Consider the following 17,560-nt stretch of genomic DNA (forward strand, 5'->3'; position numbering starts at 1 on the left):
CCCTGTTGTGATCATTTTCTTTCTGCCCCACTAATCTCTCATTTAAGTGGGTTTTGTGCTCTACATTCAGATGCTTCATGTGTTACAATCTAGTTGAATGAGGATCCCGGTCTCATGAAAATGTGTATAAATGGCATGCCAAATAAAAACAAAAACTTGTGGTATTGATACGCAAAAATGGACTTTGGCGTGTATATGCTACGCACGTGTTTGGCGTGCATATAATACGCCGTTTTCACATCTACCCCACAACCCTAATCCTTAGCATATACACGCCAAAGTCCATTTTTGCATATCAATACCACGAGTTTTCATTTTTATTTGGCGTACTATTTATACGCACTTTCATGAGATCGGGTTAGAATGAAACATCACTGCCACATATCAAGACAGAGCCAATGCAAGCTGATTAAGACGGTTGTCTAGTAATGCTGCGCTAAAATGAACAGAAATTCTTGTCCAAATTCTGGATCCACTAATGTGAATAACTTTTTTATTCACATTTGGAATAACTATCAATTTTGTTAATAATACTGTTTAAGTGATTAATCTAACTTCCTTCGATTGGTGTGACTTTACAATAAGATATTGGTTTCCAAAACTTTGAAATATTTAAATATAATGTATAATGCAGCTCCACAGTGTATTTATGCATGTGTCAATATTGATCAATGTAATATTTTCTTCAAACTAACTCTATTCCAAATAAACATGGTACAGACATTTTTGGACCAAATCTTCTGCGGTCAATATTTCTGTGCATCCCTTAATTCACTCAGTAGTCACTGTTAAATATGACTTGAGGCAGAGGAAAAGGGACTGGCCATGTTTTATGTTGCAAGGTGAGAAAGTGACAATGAATCTGAGGAAACATGAGAGTGAAAGACTGACCATATTAGGTCATAAATATAATATCTACTTGTGCAGTTATTAAATATCATGTGCAATAACCACTTCTGATTAAATGGTGGGAAACTCTGCATATCAAAAGTGGACTCTTATATAATGACTTACTATGTAATTATTTAATAAACTAAATATTTGGAAAAAAAATAGAGTGAATAAAATACATATCTTATATTTCTGATAATTTTCTAATTGTTTAGGTCCAGATAAGTAGTCACAATTTTACAGACATAGCGTAAGGCTTTGGATTGGTCATATGAGAACATTAAATTTTGAAGGGGAAAAAAATAATTCAGAATTTTTTATCTGTTCTGAATTGCGTACATCAATACAAGTCTTTTCCTGAGAGAGGACTTATTGAAATCTTTTAGTCATCATTTAAAATTACTAAAATACCACAAACATAGCTATTCGTACAACAGGTAATAAAAAATACCTTACAGATGTTTAGGTCAGGTAAATAAAGATTACAGATTTCAGGGTAAACTATATTCCAATCATTGTTCTGAATTTAAACAAACCAAAAAACAAAGTGTTCACATCAACAACAATAATAAAGTTTCAAACATACAAGTGGCATGTACGTTTCATGACTCTTGTTACCAACAGAGCAGCAGCTTCACAGTTCCTGAAAAATTGTGCAGATGGTAAAAACAGGAGAATGTTAAAGTAGCCTCACTGGAATAATCACTGACGTTCAGCTTTAGGATGAGGTGTAAAGGTCACAGTTCATTTACAGCAGCATAGTTCAGACCAGACCAGTCCAGTCCAGTCCATTAAATGTTTGAGCTTCCACTTTGCCAGAGTACCAGGAGGAGTAATGTCTGCTTCCTGCTCAATCTGAAAGTAAGAGGGAGAAAACAAGAGAAGATTGCAGAAGAAAAGCAGCCTTCTACAATTCCATTCTTATGAATTGGTCTAAACAAGAACTGTTTTAGACCAGTTACAGTCAAAACACAAAGTTATTTTTCTTTCTTCACTTAAAGGTTGGAATAAAATCAGAACAGATTTTTTTAAAAACTGGGCATCATACACTTACCGACTTTGTAATAATCACAGAGGAAAAACTGACCATCATACACTAAAAGAATTGTACACTATCATACTTTAAAGTTGTTCCAATCACAACAAACTCATGCAGCAATGTGCGCCTTGTTCCTAGGAGACACATGACAAATGAAAATGATATGCATTCTAAAATCGGCTCAAAATATCAAACATGTTTCATATCCTTTGATATCCTCCAGATGGAATCATAGTTTGAAGCTAAAAAAAATCTGAGTCTGTGACCATCATACACTACGTGATTTGTCTATTAAATCTGTCAACTCAAATCTGCAGACTGGCTCTGACTTTCAGCAACTTGCATCAACTTATCCAAATTGTAAATTGATGCAAAAATCATGTAGTGTATTCGGTAACACTTTACTTGAAGGGGTGTGCATAAGACTGACATGACACCTTCATAATCATGACATGACACATGTCATGAATATGAAGGAGTGTATTCCAGCTTTAAGGGTAAAAGGAAGTACAAGATACCTTTCAACTCTGCCCATGCTACTGAGAGTGGTGATTAGATGAGTATGTAAATATCTTCTCATTTCTCAACACAACATAAACAACATCACGTTTACATAGGGCTGGACGATATGGCCAAAATTGATATCACGATAGAACTCCTTATATTCTAAGCATCAGCCCATAATCCTTCAAGAATAATGTGAACCTCTCAAGTGGACTGTCCCTGTCTCTTCAATAATGTTTAATACACCTGTTTCAAGGACAACGTAGAGTGAGTTTATACAGTCAAGGTGAAATCTGTTAGAAAAAAAGAGACTGAAAGACAAGGGAGGAAGCTCATAGTTTAAATTTCCAGATTCCTGGCTTATTAAAAAGTTGATTATATAAATGCATAAACTACTCACATAGTTCACTAAACAAGAGTAATTGTGAGCTTATGATGCAACTCTGTCAATGCAGCAGGCTTGTGCACCATTCAACATTAAATTGAGATTAATTTTCCTGAATTTGAATTCAAATAGTAAAAAATATTATAAAAATTTAAATTTAAAGTTAAATGTAAGGCTGACGATGCACGGGGCAACTTTTTTTGAGCTATGTTGCTTGGGCACTTTCTCATTGAGAATGGGTAACAAATTTCTATCTGGATACTTTAGATCAGTCGTGGGCCCTGTGTCTCGCCTGGTTGCCGTTGACGGCAACACTGCCCAAAGTTAACCTGCAACATTGCTCAAAAAGTTGCCCCGTGTATCATCAGCCTAAGGAATTGTAATTAAAATCAACTGAAATTCATATAACTGCAATAAGCTTCATTTTAGGTAGACAAAAAATGTTTGTCAAGACCTCTCTATATTACCTCTCTATATTTATTTACATACATTTATGAACAACGAGAGATGTGTCATTTCCAAAAATGTCATTACCTGTTGAATTTCTCAAAATTATAATTTAGCACATACCACTTCCCTTAACTTAAATTCAAATTCAAGTTCAACATTTAGTAGGGTGTGGCCAATTCAATTCAAATTCCAGCTCATGAATTGAAAGTGAGCCAATTATTTGATTCTGAATTTTGCCCTATCCTGCAATACACTCAGCAAAAACACTAATATTACAAGCACAATACATGTACTGGTAACACAGCACAGAAAATAGCTGTCAGTGTTTAATAATGTATAGCTTCAGGGCCACTGAGTAGCAAGGATGCAACACTACAACTGCCAATCAAGACCAAAGGTCTCAGGCTCACATGCAAGTAGATAAATTAAATGGTGATCCTCCTTTTTTTATTCAGCTGATGAGATTTAGGGCTTGCGTGATGACGTTACCAACAACCATGTCTGCAGCCTATAATGCTAATGCTGAAAGCTCTAGGCAGCAGAGAGTGATGCTTGGGACTGGGAAATAGTCATGCAATGCTGATTTCATGCATGCATGACATAGCATCTCTGCTAGCTTGCACACCACCTACAACTGTGGAACAACAAGAGAGCAACTGAGTCCTTTAATAAACAATCTAAGCTGTAGATTTAATAAGGGTTATAGAACCTTCCACAGTGATGCGTTAAAATCTAGGTCTATAATCGGCAGAGACCCAAAAGCAAATGAGGCTGCACAAAACCATCCCGGAAATGTTGTGACGTCTACCATAGGCGGAGGGTGAACCAACTCCAGGGTAAGGCTAAAAGTAGACTAATGTTAGTGTAATTCAGGGGCGGTTCTAGACCCCCACCCACATTCTCATGTGTTTTAAGTCTTGTTAGTTTAAACATTAAAGTGATTTTAAACCATTCAAGCGCAAGTATGTTGCAAAATAGATCTCAATGTGGTACTTGCAGCATGTCACAGATTGTTGTGTGCACACACCTGAAGCACGCACAAAGAAAGCCACCGCTCGGGTGCGAGTACCGTATTGAGTTCTCTTTCGCGTCTTTTTGAGCAAATACACACAAAATTATGTCAGAATGGCTGTCTTGACGAGTATCCACGTAAACACCATCGGTAACGTCTTAACTGAACTTAAACAGTTAAGGAAACATCTGATTGCGTCAGTATGACGGATCCGAGCATTTTTTGTTAATAATGTTAATCAAACAACAAAATAAAAACAGAGGATTGCTCGCTGCTCTTAAGTAAATTCTGTAGTTTTAATGGGTATTTGTGAATATTTACCTCATACAGTAATAAAGTTTTCACAAGCACTGTAAAGTTTATTTAGATCATTTGTATTTTTGTAGGTTTGTCTGAACAATCAGCCCCTCTGAAGATGAAATCCTAGAACCATCCCTGGCGTAATCTATTAACTACATAGGCAAGTAGGCTGCCAGATATCATATGGGTGCCATGTAGGCAAATAAAATATTTTAACAGGACTGAATTTGTATTTAACATGATTACAATAAAATAAATAAATAAAAGTTTTAAGTTACTAATTATACCGTTTTAATTTCCACGGTTATTCAACAGCGAAAATTATATAGCCTACAGAAAGAGAGCGAAGAACATTATCACATTATCAAAAGAACATAATCACTCAATCTATAGCGAGTTTAAGAAAAAAAAACTATCGTTATAGTCAATAAAGCTGTCTACACTGTGAAATTATTCTCTTACTTACACCGTACATCTGTGTTTTGTTTATGATGAGAGAATTTGCCAGAGAGCAGAATTCAGTCTGCGAGTGTGCACACTGAACAAAACTCTGGCGTTTCAGCGATGATTCATCTGAACGCCTCTGATTTGTCACTGCATTCATAGGGTGCTTCTCAAATGGAAGGCTGCATCCTACCGAGGCTGTGTCTTTCCTTCAGAGTCTTGTAGGCTAGAGTTGTCCTCGGCATTAAACGCTAGAATGAGGCGCTCTAGTAAGTGCGCGTGGCTACGTCACATATGTTCCCACCCTCACGGTCACGGCACTAAAACACTAATAAAACTTACTTTTGGAAAAATACTTTTTATTACAAATCTTTATATTATTTTACTTTCTATTAATGCAATACAATGAATCACAGATGTCTAGTCTCCCCGTGGCTTAAATTATTGGCAGTTTAGCAAGTAATTTACACCAAAACAAAAGATAACATATCCTTTCATGTCCGAAAACATTATTTTTGTCTACATTGCATAATAAATTCAGACAAGCTCAGTACTGACTCGTTTTTCGTCAGTTTATTTTAATTAAATGGAATAGGCACAAAGGATTGTGGGTGACTGAAGGTCGCGGAGGTGACATCCCATGCATCCTACAAATTCAGCTGAATGAAGGACGCGAAACAAAGGCTGCCTTCCAAGGATCCTTCCAATTTGAGATGGCCTTCAGCGACGTTTGATGACTTGGCAGCCGAGATATGCAGCCTTCCGTTTGAGAAGCATCCATAAGCTCAACAGAATCATGTTTGATTGGTTATAATGCACAACGCTGTAAAACGCGTGAAAATAAATATGGTGCAACCTGAGCAGATCTTATTTTAATGCCACAATCATTAATTTTCACTTTATTCATGACAGACGTAATAGATTTAGTTTAATTGTTCTGGGGCATTTTTGTCCAATTTGGTGTTATTGCCACAAGTCCCGGTGGCCAGGGGAAAGCCTTCTCCAGCCTTACACATGCTCCGCCTATGACGTCTACTTGAGGACATGGTTGTTGTGAAGCTGCATGAATGACTGTCTATGTCTGAGTCAATGCTCCTTTCATCCATCTCAAAACAAACTGCTGAACAATGTCTAATCCCCCACTCCCATAAGAGTAATCTCCTCTCGCTCCTTGCTAAATGTGGGTAACACTGACAGCGTTAACATGACTATCTCAGACGGGAACATCCCGGCCTAGTTTAGCCAGCTCTGTATAGGTGGAGAATCTGAGAGAACTGCTTGGGTTAACCACCTTTGTTGCATAAATTTCAGCTTGTTTAAAGTTATAGCTTGGATTAGAGTTGAAAGGTCTTGGGAGCTGACATTAAGTACCTCCCGCAAAAAACAAACAAACAAAATAAAAAAAAGAAATGACAGAATATTCAGATTAGACTCACATACAGTGGGTACGGAAAGTATTCAGACCCCGTTAAATTTTTCACTCTTTGTTATATTGCAGTCATTTGCTAAAATCATTTAAGTACATTTTTTTCCTCATTAATGTACACACAGCACCCCATATTGACAGAAAAACACAGAATTGTTGACATTTTTGCAGATTTATTAAAAAAGAAATGAATACTTAGGACCATGTGTTATTTCAGTTTTTCTTTTTTAATAAATCTGCAAAAATGTCAACAATTCTGTGTTTTTCTGTCAATATGGGGTGCTGTGTGTACATTAATGAGGAAAAAAAATTAACTTAAATGATTTTAGCAAATGGCTGCAATATAACAAAGAGTGAAAAATTTAAGGGGGTCTGAATACTTTCTATACCCACTGTAACTAGCCAAGAGAGTAGTGATGAGGTCTAAGCTTATTCTGTATTAATATAAAACAATCTTCCTATTTTTTGATTAATAGTAAATAAATTAAATACTTTTCTATGGTAATTGACTGGTGTTTACGTTGCTGTGGTATGTAAACTGTGAAGTTGTAATTAACCCAGAATGTATCCAAGTATCTAAATGTGGGAGGAGAAAGTAACAATAACATACTGGGAAATAGTGATAAATAATTCTATAATTTGACATGAGGAAAGTGAGTGAGAGAGAAACCGAGCTGGAGAGAGATACACTTTTTTGAAAGTGTAGCAGAATAGTAACCAAATTCTCAGTAAATGCACACTCACTGTCCTCGTGCTAAAGTTACACAAAAACTTGCAAGTGTATAATCTGCTATTCACACACATTCACATTCAGCCAACTATATAAATTGTACCATATAACAAAGGAATAGCTGAAAATTCAATTCAACCCAAAAATGAAAATTTGCTGAAAATGTACTCAGGTCATCCATGATGACTGGACTGACATTACTTGTGGATTATTGTAATGTTTTTATCAGCTGTTTGGACTCTCATTCTGTCGGCACCCATTCACTGCAGAGGATCCATTGGTGAGCTCATCTACATCTTGAATGGCCTAAAGGTACGGCTGGGTTATTTTTCCAGTTTTATTGATTAATTCAAATGAAAAAAAATAAAAATAATAATATATATATATATATATATAGGAATTGTGGATTTGGATAGGAATCTTAGCAAACATAGGAATATTAGCAAACATTACAATTAAATACATTGACAATAATGCCATTGATAACAGTTATGAGAAAAAAATTATCCAACCGGCAACCACATGACAGGGCACCTAAATAACCGCTCTTGTGTGTGTCGCTCTATGAAGGACCATAAAGTAGAACAAATCACTAGTCCTGAGGGGCTCTTCACACAGAATTTGCGTTGAAAAACACAAGACGCGGGCAGTGGAATGGGAAAAAAACAAATGCAAGGTTATAAGATGTGAATTTAACTTCTTCAAGAGCCACAATTTTAGAATGCCGAATTTCATAGAAAAAAAATAAAACAATGGAAAAGCAGCACAGTGGAACGTAATAACCTCACACATACACATACACACAGCCATCTCTGCTTAGCCATCTGCCACACATGCAAATGCACGCAAACACCTCTAGAAATATGATTCCAGAGAAAAAAAGAGTGAGTGAGTGAAATAGTACTAAATGTCTCAAAACAGCTTATTGGATACTTGGACAAGATAGTTCTCCATTCTTTCTCATTTTTACATATATTGTATACCATGGTGTTAACTGATTAATGCATCTTTGTTTATAACACCACAGGAGCAGTAAGGGACATGAAAAGATGTGTTAGGTTACAAATCCATACTGAGACATTCTACATAGAATCATAAATGTTAACAAATTATTATGAAACAAAACACTTTTGGCACTTTTTTCTTCTGGTATTTTTTATTATTCTTATTTTTAAAGGTACAGTTTTGAAATGTCAACATCTTATTATCTGGCAAAGCTATACTAAAAGGCCAACTATAAATGCTAATTCATAACTAGGATGTCTGATATACTTTATATGTTTTTTTTGTATATGGGGAGCAACAGGTAATACATTGACCATGTTTAAATGCACATGATTTTCTGGTTTTGTCTTTATTCTGAAATAAACTGAATAAACTAGCACCATGCATGTTTATTTCCTGCTGTTCTCTTGTGAAAATAATGCCTAGCTTTTACCATTTATTATTTCTGCACAGTAATGCGCTTGTAAACAGGGAAACATAAACCCATTCGGCAACACAGACAACCACCCAGGGCGCCATTTCTTTGGGGGTGCCAACTAACCAAACCAATTTCACTGCAAGCCAATTTCACTTCATAGCAAAATTATCCTGTGCTCAAATAAAGTTTTACTGATAATCCCACCAAAAGAGAATCAAAATTCAAAAAGTACAGTAACTGTAAGGAATTCAACCAGGATGCCAAATGGGGCATGACTTGCACTGCTTGTAAATGTGATTTCTCTTTCTGCTATGATATAACAAATTTTAATTAAAAATTTTTTTTTTTAAAAAGTCACCTGAGCTGCCTGAAATTTTTCCCACATAAGAAACCCATACATAAATGCATCAGAGTTAGAATACAAAAGTGAAAGTGTCATTATGTTTGACAGCCTCTGGCATTCTTTGATTTAAACACATCAAAACCAGTTCTTGTCAACGCATTGTATGTGAAATTGAAGCCGGGCAGTTAGTGGAGAGAGTGAACAATACTAAAGCTCAATGTGAAACCAAAACAAGTGAGTATTCGCCTCTCCCAGCAACCTTTACCCAGTCAGGCATTCCAAGCGTGAAACATCATCGTTACCCGACAACGAACCACAAACAACCAACTGGCTTGTTTTTCACCTCACATGCTGCAATTACCAGTTTATCTCATTTTATCATCTGAACTCACCTTGTACAGTGGTTGCAGTCTCTTTGAATCCCAGACAAACATATGGAGTTGCATGTAATCCATTTATTCCTGCTTTGCAGCAACCACCAGTTTTGAAGCCTACAAGATCACAATTGCCTATCTCTTGTTTCTCCATGAGGTTTAAGGCAATGTAGTTAAGTCCATTCTGATAACCAGCTGAAGTCTCTCTGCACATGGGAGACCCATACTCCTCATCAGAACCTTCACTGCTTCGGACAGAGACATTCTCTACTGAGGCAGAGCTGTGGAGCTTAACATTGTGTGAAAAGTTAGGAAAGACAGGTGCAACTGTGGTGGTGGACGCAAAGGTCTCAGAGCTATGCCGTCTCCGGCCCTGAGGGTCTGCTCGGATCACCTTCGCGCCTCCATTTGGGTCTATAGAGGAGGCAGCCAACAAGAAAACACCAATTCCAGTTGAATTCACCAATTCCCCCTGGTCACTCAGGTTAAGCCTTTGAACCCTGCTAGTGGGGCTGACTGAAGCACTCTCATCATTCTCAGTCAGGAATGGAGGTGAGCTCTGACCACTGTTGAAACTCATCTCAGTATAGCTATCTTTACCTGTACCAGATGGGCATGGTGAGTTCCTCTGTTCATTGAGCAAAAAAGCCCTCCCATCAGGTAGGCATGGGCATTCAGCCAGCTCTGGCATTCCATCCAGGGGACTGCTGAGTGCTTCCCTCAGTTTAGGAGAGTGTGAATTCTGGTTGAAATTCATGTAATCTGAGAGGGGGGATCCCTGTCTGAGGTTGGACAATGAGCCTTGACTTTCCACAGAAACAACAGAGGGAGAAAAGTACTGTGTAGCAGCAGCAACGTCTATGTTGATGTATTCACCAGGGCTTTTAGGCTCACAAAGAAGAGGATGCTCTGTCATGCTGGGAAGCATCCTCAGAGTGTCTAGAGATAACCTATTGGGCCTGTTGACTCTTGCTCTGTGTGCTATGACATCAGGGCGACCGAGAGGGGGCAGTGTAGAAACCCTGTTTGCCTCTTCTGTTGGATTTTGGCTCTGAGAGCTCATCAAAACATACTGGTCATCCTCTGCCTGTTTAGGTGCCTGTTGCTTGTTGAAGCGAATACTTAGAGATTGTGAGGGCTGTTGTGTTGGTTCACACTGACCCAGCAAATAATCTGTTGGTGTGGGCGAGACATATGAGTCAACAGGCGACATATTCATGTATTCTCCCCTCACCGCTCTCCCATCAGAGCTCTCAAGTGAAAATTTGGATCCCGACCACATCTTCATGTACCCGCTGTCTTCTAGAGATCCACTGCTGGATGAGTTAGTAATGCAGTCACTGCCTGTGGCCTGGGGATGTAACCTCTGGTTAATTATCTGCTTGGGTGCTGAAACACTCATGGGACTCATGGGCATGTACTGATCATTTTTGGCACACTGAGGTGCCATGCCTGGCGTCATAGGCATGTAGCCATCATCATCCACATTACTGTTAGATCCAATATCAATGTCTCCAAAATATTCTGGGTATGAGACCTTAGGAGAGGCAGAATTTGTTATCCGTCCAGAGTGGCTGTTCGCAGCCCTCATCAACATGTATTCATCAAGTGACGATGAAGATAGCTGGGAGTGTGCTACCTGTTGCCGCGGGGTTGTCAGAGAATATGTCCTCTTCCTGTATGTCTCCACATCCAGCATTTCTCTGCTACTTGGCCACATCTTGTTCTGGGATGGCCTATCCATCACCATATAACCATGGAGCTCACTGGCCTCTCGTGAGGGTGGTGTACTGGAGAGAGAAGAAGTGGTCTCACTTCTGTTTGCTAGGTTGTACCTCACATCCCCTGGGCTAGAACTGTAATCATCACATGAGAGGAAGCCAGTATCGTTGGGTGACCCAGAAACAGAACCACTGCAGCTGGAGGGTCTGTGTACTGTGGACGAGATGGGTCCATTCATACTGATTGAGGACAAACTTACAGTAGATGGGGGCGAGTGGGACATTGTCATGGACATGGACCTGCTGTGATGAAGCAGTGATGGTTCTGATGTCCGGCAGCCCACAGAGACTGTGCTAAATCTGTTCATGTGGTTCCAGCCAACAGTTTTCGGGCTCCCATTCTCAGATATTGACATGGAGACAGGCCTGGTCATGGTACCTTCCCCTTCACTTGCTGTCCGTATTCGGCAAGAATAACGTTTGGGGACAGGAGATGTTGCTGCTCTACTGTCCGTCCTTGACCTCCTTACCAACCCTGTCTGACTAGGGGGTAGAATGTTTAGGTTCCGCCAAGTGGGTACAGATATGGGATTTGATCCTGATGACTGGCTTTTGCTGCGTGGTCTGAACTCTGACAGCTCTTTCATGGCTTCTAGAATAGTCTCGTGTATATTTTGTGCCACCACAGAATCATCTGCTTGCATCCACAGCTCTCCAGGTCCAGTAGAAGCAGATCTTCCCACCTCAATGAAGAAAAAGCTATCAGAGTGCCCACATCTGCGTATATTCATCAACTGCAGTGTCACAGATGCCACCTCCGAGTTAAGTTTCACAAAGCAAATTGTCCGACTTGATAAGCACAGTCTGTAAACTCCAGTGATATTTTTGCTCTGCCCAAGTCCTTTTGATTTAAGATTTACTTGCCATACCTCTTTATACGCAGCATTCAGTGGTGTAATCATACAGTAATTTCCCTCCTCGAAGCCTACCAGAGATGATGCCGAACTAGAAACGGAGCTGTCACACACTTTTCCCTTACTTAATAAATCGGTTAAGTCTGCGTGCCAGCTCTCCTGCTCTTGCTCATTCTCCGCAGCAACAGCAAAATACTCGTCCTTGGTATAGAGTGCTATTAAATACCTGTGCTTCGCGTCAGCGCGTTTGTTTATGCTCAGACAAGAGTCGATGAATATGACTCTTTTTGCAGTGGACTTGTTTTTCCATTTCTTTTCATTCTCAAAGTACTCCAGCCGCGCAGGGAGTCCGTCACACTGATCTTTTAAAACAAAATAGCGCCGATGTCCGTGCTTTTGCTTCTTGAGGTACCCACATTTTCTGATGTTGTTTGAATGAATGTTGTTGTCATTTGATAACGCGTGCCCCCCTTTAAGAGGCGGACTTGCCATACTTGCGTTTAACAATTTATTTAATCAGTTTAAAGTACTTGTTATCCATCCGTAGAAAAAGAGGTGAAAATCTTAAATATCCGAGAATGTCCGCGCTCTTTCACAATGCGATGTTAGTTCACCGCAAAACTGAATGACTGAGCTTAAAAAACAAACAACATGTGACGTTATACACAGCCCATCTTGGATCATTGAAAGAAAAAAAAGTCACAAGGCAGTGCGATATTTTAGAGGCGTGCCTGCTAAGCCAATGAATGGAGTTTCTCATAGGATTCATTGGCCAAGAAAAAGATTGACGGTACTTTGACAAATCCGTGACGTAGTATAGGCAAACCCCCTTTACACAAGCTGTTCTCCTCCTCCCAAAACAAACAGCGCTGTGTGGATGGCACATTACTCTATGTAGCCTACGCACTTCAGTGCTGCAGAGACTTTGTGTCTTGTTCGCTGTAAAATGTAAACGTAGACCATCGACATGGAGCTTGAATAAACAGACACAGTCGACGTCTTTTTTAAACAAGCGACGACGTCAAACACAGCTGAAGAGCCCTAAGTGTAGCTATTTCAGAATTATAATTTAGTCAGACCCAATTATGTTCATTTTACACTGCGTCAGAATGTAAAACTACGCATTTGTGGGAGTGAGAAAACGCATACAGTTATGAAGATCACAGTCATGCAGTCTATTATAACTTATAAACAAGCGTAGTGCGTGTGCTGCGCGTGTTACATAACGCATGATGGTCTATTTTTACGCACTCGGATGTCCCTGTCTAGCAACAGTACCTGCGAACCAGCATTAGCGTAGTGACATCAAGAAGAACGCATCTGGATACAGCATTCCATCTAGTTTTTTTATATATATAGCTGTATGTCTACTACCCTGCTAGCACACATACATCTCGGAGACGTCTATTTGATGTCTGCATTTACATCTGCAAGACGTATTTTTTTTACAGTGTTTGCTCATCTGCAATGCGTCCATAAGACGTTTTCTATCAGATGTCAAATAGATGTCTACTAGATGTCTTTAAGATGTTTATGATTTAGAATGTATGTAAAATTGACATCTTACAGATGTCTATCAGATGTTTGTACACAGCAGATGCTTTCCAGATCAAGTGATCTTTAACAGACATCTTGCAGACGTATGTGTGCTATCTGGGTAAGCATCTCGCGTCCTCCATGCTACATATATGGATTTTCACTATAGTTTAAAACCATTTAGGCTAATTTTTAAAGGTGGTATGTTGACAGTTTGTTAAAAGGAATCCTGTTGATTTTAAAATTAGAGCCTTAATTTAGGGAGACTCGGGGCATTCTGGAATGGTACAATACGATCTGTTCCATAAAAAAGAAAATAAATAAAAAATGAACTGCGCAGCACGTAGAAGTAAAAATACGCCACCCCATGGTCACCCATATCGTAACACAAGATTATAAATATTACATTGAACTCCTAGCACCATGGTTTATAGCCTAGCTCAAATTTAAAATTGACGTTTGCATTCAGTGAGATTATGAAAGCATTACCGTAGGACCACCAAATGTTGGAGCAACAGATATGCCTACAAACTACAGACAAATGTTTGTGTGGTCTTAATATTTCTATGCTCAGTTATGCATGGAAACATCTGTATTAACTAATCTTTTCCACGGTTATTAGCTAGGTCTAATTGCATTTCATAATCTAATCAACATTTAAAATACCTATCATGTGATGTAACTGAAATATTAAATGATGCTGTAACAGTATTTGTTTTAATTATAAATAATAATAATAATAATAATAATAATGTGTTAAATAAAAGAATGGCTGTGCTGTTTTTCCGCTCACAAGAAATGGTGTCACATCAAAGACCAATATGGTTGCTGACCAGGGCTGGATTGGTAATCGGGCATGCTGGGCATTTTCCCGGTGGGCCGACGCACTTAAGGGGTCGACAGAATGTTTTTTTGTTTTTTTGCCGAAAACCATCACGCAGGGACAGCGAGCAGCCAGTGGCCCACTGGTTTGTCTCCTGTATTGACAGCGTAAACATCCAATCACAATGCGCTACAAACGGAGCGATTAAGTATTTTGCTCCGCCTATATAAAGATCGCTTCACCCCAACTTCTTCCTCGTCGGCGTTTCCCACGTGTTCACAGAAGATTTATCAAGAACAGGCTTGCTCTGTGGTGAGTGATGCTGGCCAAAGAGCCAGGCAGGAGGAGGAGAGGAGAGTAGTTGAATCGGTAAAGTGCTTGATAGGGACTCGCAACGGAGGCAGACATCTAACTATGAAGGTAGAATGACGTCAAAAAGATTTGCATACGCAGGGTAATATTTGTGGAAGTGTACATAAGACTGTAAGCGTAAATTAAATTTGCATGCACAACAGAAGCTTTGTAAAGGTGTAAATCGCGTTTCAATTATTTGCAGCATTTTACTGTTACTCGTAAGTGTAATTCATGTATTGTGAAACTGCAGCTTCATGCTAACGCAAAATAAATATGATCTGCATGCTTCTGACTTCCATTTTTCCGCGCTTACACTTTTGGCACGTTTGTTTAGCTAAAAGACGGTCAAAAGCGCTGCAAGCCTGTGAACAGTGATTTGCAAGCGAAAACAACAGTTTAAAGAACTGCAAAACGGATTGACTGCATAGAACCAATCTGTATGTGTAAAGAAACTAACTGTTGCAAATGTGTAAATGACTTGTTGTGTATGTGGGGCAAAAAGTTCCCGAAATAAACCGATATATACAGCTCCGTCTTTCTTTTCTCTGCGCTTACAATTTTGGCACGATTCTCTCACTAACTGAGTTTTGCAAGCGTGAGGGGGAGGGCGGGGCCACCTTCTTCTTGTAGCCAATCAAATGAGCCTCTCGCTGACTCTCCAGTTACTCTTATCTGATTGGTCCAATAAACACATCATACCCAAGACATTAATCTTCATACAGTTCAGGATCGTTCTTGCTGCCGGAATGGTACTTTTAACATACACATACAGTAAAAAAAAATTATTAAAAAATAACAACTTAATTAAAACATGATATTTTATAAGTTGTGTACCATTAGGCTAGACTCTCATGTGTTCATACTGAATTGCAAGCCGGTGTTAACATTATTTGGTTTGGCTTTACATTGAAATGTCATAATCTGCTTACACCAGTGAGCTGATGTTAAACTTTATAATCACAATGATGTTATGTGACAATGCTCAACACTATGGTATCACTATGGTATCGTTACACTATAGTATTACAGATGATAAATGGTGAATAAGTTAGAGATAAATATTTTAGTAATATTTTGTAAAATCCTCTTAAATTACATGTTAAATAAAAAATTATTACTGTTGGTTCAATTATTATTGAACCAAATTTGTGTTTAAAAAAATGGATCAGTAGACAGGTGAAATCATGCATGTATTAGGCTAGTGCAGATACTAGGCCTTCTTTAAGTATCATCAAAATTACAATATAATATTACAATAAACTAATATATCATATACCCTGTTGAAGAAGAGAAGGAAACTACACAGCTCGAAATTCAGTATGAACACATACTGAAACACATACTGAATTACAGTCTTATGTACACTTCCACAAATATTACCCTGCGTGTGCAAATCTTTTTGACGTCATTCTACCTTCATATCTAACCTATCCTAATGTGTGTGCGTGGCTGCGCGCCATGAGTGTATGCGTAAACACTTTTTAATAAAACGTAAATTCGTCCCCCGCGATTTTTTTTAGCCAAGTCAAGTCAAGTGTGTTCATAGAGGTTTCCATGGGCCAATGCGAATAAAGCTAGATTTAAATAAAAAAAGACATGATATTGTCAGACCTGATATTCTTTTTAGCAGCATCATATGACCCCTTTTATTTTAAATAAAAAAATTTTTTTGGGGGGGGGGGGGAGAGAAATTAATACTTTTATTTAGCAAGGATGCTTTAAATTGATCAAAAGTGACAATAAAGACATTTATAATGTTACAAAAAAATAAAGTATATTATGGTATACATACAGCATGGCTGATCTTCCTAGGAAGGATTTGGGTCCTTTACACCCAATTCTGAAAAGAGCAGCTGTCTTTTGTTAACACTCTGTCTCACAAACACACACACGCGCGCGCGCTTTGGACAAATAACTGCTGCCATATTGCATTGTCCTGAGATTCTGTTGTGCTTGATGTTGTTTGTTGATCTGATCTGTCAAGTCAAGGGGATTGCATCACACAATAACATGTGTTTTGAAGCATTAGTAGTAACCATCTCTAATCTTACACAACAATGAAATAAAGTATATAAAATCCATTGATCAAAGCTTATCCACACAAATCTATGCAAGACACGACATATATATATATATATGTTATAGAAGTTCACAGAACTGACTCAGCAACAGCTGAGTAAAACTGTTTCATCTGAGCATGTGGCACTTTAAGCATTATCGTATCGCATATCGCATTATTTAATGAGTTATCACATATCGCATTTTTCTTCAATATTGCACTGCCCTAATTCACTCCATATTATTTATGCTACTGTGGATATTACACAGCGACGATGTGAATAATTGATGCTTTACTTCACTGGTGTCAATAGTCAATAATCTGAACACTTTTTTATTACAACTGTAGTGGATCTCTTTAAATGAATGGATGCATGTAATCTTTAGCATGATGTTACACATAAAAAAAATCAATAATGTGGTTAATTGCAGTTCTTTCATGATTTAACAGGAGGGGCTATTCATTTTTCACGTAGGGCCACGTAGCTTTTTTCCCTTAATAAATTAAATCATCATTTAAAAACTGCATTTTGTATTTACTTGCATTATCTTTGTGTAATATTAAAATTTGTTTGATGATCTGAATCTTTTAAGTGTGACAAATATGCAAAAAATTTAAAAACAGGAAGGGGGCAAAAACCTTTTCACACCACTGTATATGATGTCTCCTAGATTATGGCCACTGTACAATACTTTATACCGCACCAAGGCTATGTGTTGCTGTGTCTGTGTGTAGCTGCCAACTGTTCTGCTGAAAGTTGCTGAAGAAGACATTGCTTGGCTGAGGAATCATTATTTGTTATTAATAAATTATTACATTTTGTTGCTGTGTG

At 38.3% G+C, this 17,560-nt stretch overlaps 1 protein-coding gene across 1 annotated transcript; it reads right to left on the minus strand.

Moving 5' to 3' along the window:
- Positions 1-309: 309 nt before the first annotated feature.
- LOC107552371 (insulin receptor substrate 2-like) lies at positions 310-12,629 on the minus strand. The gene is made up of 2 exons (XM_016234233.1): positions 9,340-12,629; positions 310-1,746 (listed from the first exon to the last, which is right to left on the minus strand). Exons 1-2 carry the CDS (start codon positions 12,446-12,448, stop codon positions 1,742-1,744), a joined length of 3,114 nt encoding a protein of 1,037 aa, XP_016089719.1. The 5' UTR covers positions 12,449-12,629; the 3' UTR covers positions 310-1,741.
- Between the last annotated feature and the right edge of the window lie 4,931 nt (positions 12,630-17,560).

Source organism: Sinocyclocheilus grahami, unplaced genomic scaffold, assembly GCF_001515645.1.
Source record: "Sinocyclocheilus grahami isolate Dianchi unplaced genomic scaffold, SAMN03320097.WGS_v1.1 scaffold448.1, whole genome shotgun sequence".
NCBI classification, from domain to species: Eukaryota; Metazoa; Chordata; class Actinopteri; order Cypriniformes; family Cyprinidae; genus Sinocyclocheilus; species Sinocyclocheilus grahami.

What these genes read in the sequence shown, in the direction of transcription:
- LOC107552371 (XM_016234233.1), bottom strand. Translation starts at nt 12,448, where the DNA reads ATGGCAAGTCCGCCTCTTAAAGGGGGGCACGCGTTATCAAATGACAAC.